Raw genomic sequence first — 10,814 nt, 5'->3', positions numbered from 1 at the left:
ACTTCCTATATTAGTAATATAGCTGTGCAAGGTCCACAGAAAGTGTGCTATTTTGTTTATAAACAAATTAGCGCTCCGAAATCTTTTTTTATTATTGCTCTATAACTCCGAAAATTTTAACTTTAAACCAAAACACTCACATAAAAATTGACAGTAATTCTGCACATTGATAATTTATTCCAATTTCCTTCGACGGAAATTTTCCTCGGAAAATTCGGGTTTTCCAAACAAAATCTTTAATTTTCAACTAAAATTTGAGGGAAGTAATTATTTATCAATAATTAAATAATTTGGTGACAGTGACATAAATCTTTTTTGTTATAAGTGTCTTGAAGATATGAAAATTTGTATGTACAAAGAGGACCGGAATTAAAAGGTATCTAATGGTTCAAAGATTAAAATCCTGTTGTTTACAACTCTGTCACAAATGCCGGTCAGATTTGACCGGTTATACCTGGAATCACTCCTCGCAATTCAATTTGTTTTTCTTCGAAAAGGACACAGAAGCCGTGCCCTTTTCAACAGCGTTAACTTAATTTAATTAAATCTAATATTTTCTGAGGGGTTCTATTTGTTTATAAGCCAAAAAATTGTTTCTTTATAACATTCCTGAGACCGCTCAAATGGTCCAATTTCAATCCTGTAAGGAACGTTGAATAGGTATTCGCGGTGTGCAAGTACTTGGAAAGGGAAACGAGAAACGACCGTGCGCGAGTCGCGGAGAAATATTGCAACTATCTTAAATAATTCATATTGTCAATTGAAATTGTCAAATTGACGTATATTTCATACCTTCTGTCATTGACGCAGAAAAATTATATATTGCTCGACAATATTGATATAATATGCAATTATTATATAAAGGTAAATTTAATTAATTGTATTTCGCTTGCAGTACTGCATTTTAATAACTGATTTTATTTACTACATACAATTGTTTACGTTTGCTAAACATAACCTGCATCTTATTTTTTCTTCTTATTATTTTTTTTGGACTATGGTCTTGACAATTATCCAGCAACCAGGACTAATATAATTGGCCAATATAATTAAAAGTGCGAATAAAAGTACAGAGCGTAGAAATAGAGGTCGCTTTGCCGAACTTGCACGGTCCCAATAGTGCTTTTTATACGAAAATCATAGTTATTCTGGTGTATCATAATCTTTCTGGTTATTATTTCGACCGAAATTTTTTAATTAACATTTTAATTATTGCTAAACTATTGGTTAGATTGTCGCCGGTCTCCTGATATACAGAGGGGGGCTAAATTATGGAATAAATTCATTTTCTCTAAAATTTTTTACGATTTTAGAGAAAAATCCCGAAACAGGTCGATTTTTATTTTTAAATTAAATTTCTTGGCATATATTTCAAACTAGTGACGTCATCCATCCGAGCGTGATGACGTAATCGATTATTTTTTTAAATAGGAATAGGGGTTCGTGTTGTAGCTCATTTACAAAGGCGTTCAATTCTCTATTCAGTATTATAAACATTAATATCATTATTTATACAGGGAGGCCAAAAAAATTTTTGAATTAAATTAATTGACGCAAGAAGAAGAATGCATGTAATTTATTTAACTCAAAATACATTCTATTGCTGTCAGAAAATAGAAAAAAATGTTTATTTTGCAAATAAACATTGCTTTTAGCTTAAATTAAATGTTCAAACTGCCAATAGGTAGGAGGGAGGCTGTTTGTGATTTAATTTAAGCGAAAAGAAATGCTTATTTGTGAAATAAACCTTTTCTTCTATTTTCTGACAGCAGTACAATGTATTTTGAGTTAAATAAATTAAAATTCAAAAATTTTTTTTGGCAACCCTGTATAAATACCTAATGATAATAATGTTTATATTACTGAATAGAGAATTGAACGCCCTTTCAAATGACCTACCACACGACCCCTATTCCCATTAACAAAATTATCGATTACGTCATCACGCTCAGATGGATGACGTCACTAGTAAGAAATATATGCCAAAAAATTGTAATTTAAAAATAAAAATCGACCTCTTTCGGGATTTTGCTCCAAAATCGTCCGTTTTAAAGAAATGAATTTATTCCATAATTTAGCCCCTCTGTATAATCTACTATAATAAATCTTTCATGTCATTAATTATTTAATTATTGATAAATAATTAGGTACTTCCCTAAAATTTTAATTGAAAATTGCAGATTTTTTGGGAAAACTCGGATTTTCTGAGTAAAATTTTTGTTGAAGGAAATCGGAAAAAAAAATAACTTTGTGCAGAACTAAATTACGGTGAATTTTTATTTGAGTGTTTTTGGCTCAAAGGAAAAATTTTAGGAGTTACTAATTGAAAAATAAAGAAGATTTAGAAGTGCTAATTTGTTTATAAATAAAATAACACACTTTCTGCGGACTTGTCATACCCCATATTACTAATAAAGTAACGCATAAATTCGTTATTTCGTAAACTGGTTACTTTAAGGAAAATTCCCGAAACACGTCGATTTTTATTTTTAAATTACGGTTTTTTGGCATATATATCATACTAGTGAAGTCATCCATCTGGGCGTGATGACGTAATCGATGATTTTTTTAAATGAGAATAGGGGTCATATGATAGCTCATTTAAAAGGGTATTCAATTCTCTATCCAAGAATATAAACATTAACATAATTATTTATACAGTGTGTTCAAAAAACATTTTTTAATTAAAATAAGTGAGACAAAAAGAAGAATATAATGTAATTATTTAATTCAAAATACATTTTACTACTGTCAGTAAACAGAAAAAAATTTTATTTGACAAATAAACATTGATTTTCGCTTAAACGAAATGTTCAAACTGCCAAGCGACAGGTGGGTGGCAGCTTTAACATTGAATTTAAGCAAAAAACAATATTTATTTCTCAAATAAACATTTTTTTCCTGTTTTCGGACAACAGTAAAACGTATTTTGAATTAAATAAATTACGTACATTCTTCTTTTTGTTTCAATTATTTTAATTAAAAAAATGTTTTTTGAACACCTTGTATAAATAATTAGGTTGGACGAAAAATATTTATTATTGGATAGACAGTTCCGCCCTTGCTCAATGACGGGAAAAAACAAGCATCAAAATACACAACATATTTTTGTCAGATTGTCATTAAAATTATTAGATTGATTGTCATAATATAAAATCACATTTTTTAACAATTTGTAATTAATTTTTTAGCTGAATACAAGAAGTTTTTAATATAATATATTACAGTCCATTCTATCAGAAGTTTGTCCATAACATTTGGTCCTTCGAGCCGGATAAGCATAAAATTGTGTCCGATAGAACCCGATGATTGAGACAATGGTCTAATAGATCCAGATGGGTATGAAGATTATTGGGTTTTGAAGAATTTATGATTCAGCCAGATTGGATCCGCTCTGCCGATTGAATTAAATGTGAGGTTTTTCCATTTATTATCTTGATTGTTCTTTGTTTATCCTTCATATTTATTTCCTTTCAACAAAGTGCCAATAAATTATTAGATTTTTGAGGATTTTGGGGTTCAATTAAAAATTTTGATTTTGCGCATTGAATAGTTGATTTATAACCTATAATTTTATTTAGCTAAAAAATAATTACTTATTAGATTGATTTGTACACCTTTGTGTGTATGCAAATATGTATTTGAGTTGATTTGGAGTATTAGTTTGTGGAATGCTATATGATTTCTGATTATTATTAGTAGATATTGCTATTATTATTGGATTTATTTAAATATAAATGATTATAGGACCATAGCCAATATTCGGCTAAGTTTGATTATTAGATAAAAGACAGATTTAGATTTGACTTTTATTAGTTGATTGATTAGCGTTGATTTTTGAGTTCGTACAATTAAATAATATTATTTGCTACGTATTTTGATTAATATAAAGCTAAAAATGCCTATGAAAGCTTCTGATTTTCGTCAATTATATCGCAAAAGAGATATAATTGAACAAAGATTTAACAATTTTATTAAATTTATAGAGTCGATGACAAATATCGCGATTAATGATTTAAGCGAAGACCATTTTTCGCAAATAGAATGGAATACTGAAAGAACTGAAAGTTTAGTTACGGAATTTGATGAAATCCAAATGTCAATTGAATTAAATTGTCAGGATCAAGATATTCAGCAAGAGTATGCGAAAAGACAACGATTAGATACTATATTTTCAAAAACTTTGTCTAAAGCAAGAACGATTTTAAAAAGAAAATGTTCCGATTCATCCAGTTCAGAGTCGAAAAGGTTAGATATAAATCATGAATATAGTGGATTAGAAGGTGTCAAATTACCTCCTATTCAGTTACCTGTCTTTCATGGAGACTATTTGACGTGGATTGAGTTTAAAGATACTTTTGAAGGGTTAATTCATAATAATAAAGTATTGGCAGATATTCAAAAATATCATTATTTACGTGCGAGTTTAAAAGGTGATGCATTGAAGATTATACAAAGTTTAGATTTTTCTGCACAAAATTACAATTCTGCATGGCAGACTCTATGCAACAGATTTGACAACTCTCGGATGTTAGTAAACAATCATTTAAAAGCTCTTTTTGAGATTGAAAATTTAAATAAAGAATCTGCATTAGGTCTTAGAAGCATGATAGATTCAGTTAAAAAGCATTTATTCGCTTTAAAATCACTTCAACTACCGACTGAACATTGGGATGCTATTATGGTGTATTTGGTAAGTGGTAAATTGGATAAATTTAGTTCTAGGGAATGGGAAAAAAGAAAAATAGATAATTTTTTGCCAAGTTTAAACGAATTTCTTGAATTCTTGAAGAATCGTGCTGATTTTTTGGAAACTATAGAGTTAAGCAATGTGACAAAACCGGATTATAAATCTAATTACCAAGATAAACGCTCTAGATCTCTGCTAACTAGTAAAAGCAGAAGTTGTAATTTTTGTAAACAAAATCATTTGATTTACCTATGTGAAGAATTTCTTAAACTTTCAGTAGCCCAAAGATGGGATAAAATAAAACAATTAAATTTATGCCGAAATTGTTTATGTACCGGACATTCCTACAAACAATGTAAATCGTTCGGTTGTAAGATATGTAAAGCCAAACACAGTTCTCTTTTACATGAAAATAAACCATCTGATATTCATGTTAAAGACAACAGTTCAATTAATTTCAACCCGAACAATGATTCCGAGAATGAACCAAATAAAGTTAAGTTGTCAACTAATACTTCAGAAAATAATGTTAATAGAAATGAGATTGTTTTAAAAAATAATTGTTCAAATAATGATTATGTACTGTTGAGTACTGCTAAAGTTAGAGTATATGATAGATACGGAAATACTCATATCGCACGAGTAATCCTAGATTCAGGGAGCCAATCATGTTTTATTACAGAGGATTTTCTAAGTAAACTCGATTTAGACACAAATAGAGCAAATATTTGTGTTTCAGGAATTAATAATTCCGTTTCATCTTTAAATAAAAAATGTCAATTAAAAATTGGTTCTATATTAAACAATTTTAAGTCAAATTTACATTGCATAGTGGTGCAACAGATTACTGAGAATTTGCCAACTTATACTTTTAATGTCTCAAATTTCTCAATACCCCCTAATATAACTTTGGCAGATGATTCATTTAATGTAAGCAGTAAGGTAGATATGTTACTTGATGCTAGTTTGTTTTGGGATATAATGTTAGTTGGTCGCATAGATCTTGGAAAGAATTTACCCTCCCTCCAAAATACGGTTTTTGGTTATATTGTGGTTGGTAAAGTTCCATATCCAACAAAAAATCATATTAGATGTCATTTTTCACAAAGATTTAGTAGTGATGATTTACAATTAGAGAAATTTTGGTCTGTTGAAGAGCCAAAGTCTCATATTTCTTATTCAAAGGATGATGTTTATGTTGAAAATCATTTTAAAAATTCATTTTCTCGATCAGAAACTGGTCAATTTATTGTTAAAATTCCCTGGAAGGAACATCCTTCTGTCCTAGGCGATTCTAAACAATTAGCTGTTAAAAGATTATTGTATTTAGAGGATAGATTTAAGAAATGTCCCGAACTTAAAAATGGTTATTTAAATTTCATGAAAGAATATTTAGATTTAGATCACATGTCAATTGATTATAATTTAGATGCGGAAGGCACCACAGAACCTAATTATTTTTTACCACATCATGGTGTTATCAAAAATGAAAGCCTGACAACCAAACTCCGTGTTGTTTTTAATGGTTCTGCCCCATCGACTAATGGGAAGTCATTGAATGATATCCAATATTCAGGACCAGCAATTCAAAATAATATTTTGAGTATTTTGATTAGATTTAGACAACATGCAGTTGTTGTTGTTTCCGACATCAGCAAAATGTATAGGATGATACTTGTTCATCCCGATGACAGAAGAATGCAAAAAATTGTCTGGAGGAATAGTCCTTCTCAGCCAATTTCAATTTATAATTTAAAAACCGTAACATATGGAACTACCAGTGCGCCATATCTAGCCATTAGGTGTATCCAGCAATTGTCATTTGATAATAAAATCAAGTTTCCTGAAGCAAGTGAAATTATTCTGAGAGATTTTTATGTTGACGATCTCATTACTGGATTTTCAAGTGAGGCTGAAGCTATTAAAAGATGTGATGAAGTGGTCAAAATATTGAAGTCAGCTTGTTTTAATTTAAGGAAATGGTCTTCAAACAGCCAATTGGTATTAGATCACTTTAAAGATTATTCCGATCCTTTAAAAGTACTTAATTTAGGAGATCACGAGTGTATTAAAACTCTTGGTATTCAATGGTCTAGTAAGTTAGATATTTTCAGTTTTCATGTTGAAAACCCTGATCTTTTATCAAAAATAACGAAGCGCACAATGCTTTCTGCAATCGCAAAAATTTATGATCCCTTAGGTTTAGCCAGTTGTTGTATAATCCTAGTAAAAATTATGATTCAATCTCTTTGGTCGTTAAAACTTGATTGGGATTCCGAAGTCCCCTCTGATTTGTGTGATAAATGGAAAAAGTTCCAGTCTAAGTTATGTCACTTAAATGATTTAAGAATTCCACGGTGCGTTCTGAGTAATAAACCTAAAATAATTGAATTACATGGATTTAGTGATGCTTCACAATACGCATATTGTGCAACAATTTATGCTCGATGCATTGATTCACAAGGTTCTATAAATGTTCATTTGTTATGTGCTAAGACTAAGGTCGCCCCAGTCAAAATATTGACTATTCCTCGATTAGAATTGTGTGGTAGCTTATTATTGGTCCAACTTATGAAATCTGTTTCAGATTCTGTTACTTTTCAGTACACTCCATATTATTGGTGTGATTCACAAATTGTTTTGCATTGGCTCAATAATGACCCAGCAAACCTTCAAGTTTTTGTTGGAAACCGTGTTGCAGAAATTCAAAGATGTACTACAATTGAAAATTGGAATTATGTTAGCTCGTCTGAGAATCCTGCAGATATTGGTAGTAGAGGAATTTTGCCAGACCAATTAGCTCACTGTAAGCTCTGGTTTAATGGCCCTCAATTTTTATCAACAGATTTTGATAAAACTAAGTTCTATGATTTACTTGATATATCAAACCTTCCTGAAATGAGAAAGAAATCTAAGGCATTAGTTTCTATAAAAAATTATTTTAATTCACTTTTTTATAAATACTCGAATCTGAACAAATTAATTAGAATTATGGCTTATTGTAGAAGATTTGTTAATAATTCAAAGTCAAAGTCTAATAGTAGAAGGTATGGCCCGATTTCAGCAATCGAATTTACTGATTCAGAGGTTTTTCTTGTTAGATTAGCTCAGACAGAAAGTTTTGTTGAAGAAATTTCATTATTAAATAACGGTAAAGACCTTTCGTCAAAGAGTAGATTATTACCTTTAACGCCTTTTCTAGAAGAAACTGGATTATTAAGAGTAGGAGGACGTCTTAGAAAATCTTCTAGGAATTATGATGGGAAACATCCCTTACTATTAGATAAGATTCATATTTTAAGCAAACTAATATTGAGACATGAGCATGTGCAACTTCAACATGCAGGTCCACAACTCTTGTTAGCGACAGTTCGTCAAAAATTTTGGATAATTGCGGGAATGTCCTTAGCTAAAACAGTTGTAAGGAATTGCATTAGATGCTATCGGTTTAAACCCAAACCTGGTTCTACGATTATGGCTGATTTGCCAGAACATCGTGTTAATATATCACAACCTTTTTTCATAACTGGATTAGATTACGCAGGGCCAGTTACATTAAAGGATAGAAAAGGTCGCGGATGTAAAACGTATAAAGCGTACATATGTTTATTTATTTGCTTCGCCACGAAAGCAGTACATTTAGAATTAATTAGTTCTTTGACATCTGAAGCTTTCATGGCAGGCCTTAGAAGATTTGTTTTTAGACGCGGTAAACCCGGGCATCTGTATTCAGATAACGGTACAAGTTTTGTAGGTGCCAAAAATGAACTAAAAATTTTGTATGATTTCATTAGAAAATCAGAGGATGAAATTGTCACCTCTTGCGCAGCTCAGAATATTATATGGCATTTCATTCCTCCTAGTACTCCAAATTTCGGGGGATTATGGGAAAGTAATATAAAAGGGGTAAAATATCATTTATCTCGTATTATTGGTCAAACCCTTCTAACTTATGAAGAATTCTGTACATTTTTAATTCAGATTGAAGGCACTTTGAATTCACGTCCTTTATATGCTCTATCATCTGATCCTAACGATTACACTCCTTTAACTCCCTCACATTTTTTAATCGGAAGACCGATGACCGCTGTCCCTGATCATACGTTTCAAGGAGAGATAAAAATAAACCAATTGTCCAGATTCCAACTGATTCAGAAATTGTTGCAAGACTTTTGGAAGCAATGGTCAAAGATTTACCTGAATGATCTCCAACAACGTCATAAATGGAGAAGTAGTACTTCCACCATTCAAGTCGGATCTTTAGTGCTCTTAAAATCTGACAATTTGCCCACTTGTCAGTGGCAGTTAGGAAGAATAGTGTCTGTTCACCCTGGTGATGATGGTGAAATTCGAGTGGTAACTGTTAAAACCGCTCATGGACTTTATAAACGAGGAATAACTAAAATTTGTCCATTACCATTAGCTGAGACTTGTTTCTAGTGTTCCTCATTAACTTAGGTGATTTGTGTTTGAACGGTCTTGGAGCTGTTCAAGGCGGGGAGTATGGACGAAAAATATTTATTATTGGATAGACAGTTCCGCCCTTGCTCAATGACGGGAAAAAACAAGCATCAAAAATACACAACATATTTTTGTCAGATTGTCATTAAAATTATTAGATTGATTGTCATAATATAAAATCACATTTTTTAACAATTTGTAATTAATTTTTTAGCTGAATACAAGAAGTTTTTAATATAATATATTACAGTCCATTCTATCAGAAGTTTGTCCATAACATAGGTAAATGTTTATATTAGTGAATAGAGAATTGAATACCCTTTCAAATGAGCTATCACATGACCATTCTCATTTAAAAAAATCATCGATTACGTCATCGCGCCCAGATGGATGACGTCACTAGTATGATATATATGCCAAAAAATCTGAATCTAAAAATAAAAATCGACCCGTTTCAGGATTTTTCATTAATGTCGCTGGTTTACGAAATAATGAATTTATGCGTTACTTTATGGACGCACTGTATATGCAATCTTAAGATTCGATTTTAGCAATAAAATAGCTGGTAAATAATTTTTCCCAAAAATGGCATTTTTTCGATAATTTTCCCAGACTATCAACAAGTTCCAACGGGAGCGCCAACCCAAATTCTGAGCAGTCTCAACATGATAAGATTAATATCCCCAGTTGTAACTAATATCGAAATGAATAAGAATCGCTATTTTCTGCGGCTGTCATGGCGGTGTCGAAATGAAATTGCGACTGTCGAAATGAATTAGAATCAGGGCCCTGTTCTCCCCAAAGAGGTTCTGTCTCAAGTACCGACTACGTTTCTGAAGGAAACGTATAAGTGGTTGCATACTGAGCTGACTCTACAGATATCACATACCTAAATAACATAACTGAGCAAAATGATATTATGTTACGTGATTTCCACATTGCATCTCTCATTTTAAAAATTAATTGCTGAGTCATTTGGCAGCCGATTTTAAAAATTTTTATGTCGTTGGATAGGTAAATGACCGTTTTTTCAAGACACAAAAAATATACTGGGTGTTTTAATGAAAAAAGTCAATAACGTTTTTTTTTCAAAAATCTGCCATTTTTTATTTAAAAGCGATAAAAAATGGTCATTTACCTAAAAACTTGAAAAAACGGTCATTTATCTATCCAGCGATATAAAATTTTTTAAAATCGGTTGTCAAATGACTGAGCAATTAATTTTTAAAATGAGAGATGCATTGTGGAAATCACATAACTTGCTTAGTTATGTTATTTAGGTATGTGACATCCACGTTGCACCTCTCATTTTAAAAATTAATTACTCAGTGATTTGACAACCAATTTTAAAATACTTTATATCGCTAGATAGGTGAATGATCTTTCTTTCAATTTACAAAAAATATACTGGGTGTTCTATTAAAAAAAAGTCAACAAAGTTTATTTCAAAAATCCGCCATTTTTGATTTCGTATTTGAAAGCGATATAAAAAATTCCATCCATTCAGACAAAACTTTTACTAAAATAAAACATTTCAGTGAAAACCGCATATTTCTATCTTGAGCCGTTTAGAAGTTATAGGCAGGTAAAATGGGGGAAAATAAAGTGGACACCCGGTATAATAAAAGTAAATAAAATTCGGATTTCCGGGTACCATCCTTCA

The 10,814-nt window shown here is 31.0% G+C and overlaps 1 protein-coding gene across 1 annotated transcript; it reads left to right on the top strand.

Moving 5' to 3' along the window:
* Positions 1-3,898: 3,898 nt before the first annotated feature.
* LOC126891886 (uncharacterized) lies at positions 3,899-9,222 on the top strand. Its single transcript, XM_050661230.1, has 2 exons — positions 3,899-5,384; positions 9,131-9,222. Exons 1-2 carry the CDS (start codon positions 3,899-3,901, stop codon positions 9,220-9,222), a joined length of 1,578 nt encoding a protein of 525 aa, XP_050517187.1.
* The last annotated feature ends 1,592 nt before the right edge of the window (positions 9,223-10,814 follow it).

The sequence above is a fragment of the Diabrotica virgifera genome, chromosome 1, assembly GCF_917563875.1.
Source record: "Diabrotica virgifera virgifera chromosome 1, PGI_DIABVI_V3a".
NCBI lineage: Eukaryota > Metazoa > Arthropoda > Insecta > Coleoptera > Chrysomelidae > Diabrotica > Diabrotica virgifera.
This window is presented reverse-complemented; position numbering and strand designations above follow the sequence as displayed.

Excerpts from the sequence above, each read along its gene's own strand:
- LOC126891886 (XM_050661230.1), top strand. The coding sequence starts at position 3,899 with ATGCCTATGAAAGCTTCTGATTTTCGTCAATTATATCGCAAAAGAGAT. Across the intron at positions 5,385-9,130 it reads TATTACAGAGGATTTTCTAA|TGTTCCTCATTAACTTAGGT; the intron begins GTAAACTCGATT and ends ACTTGTTTCTAG.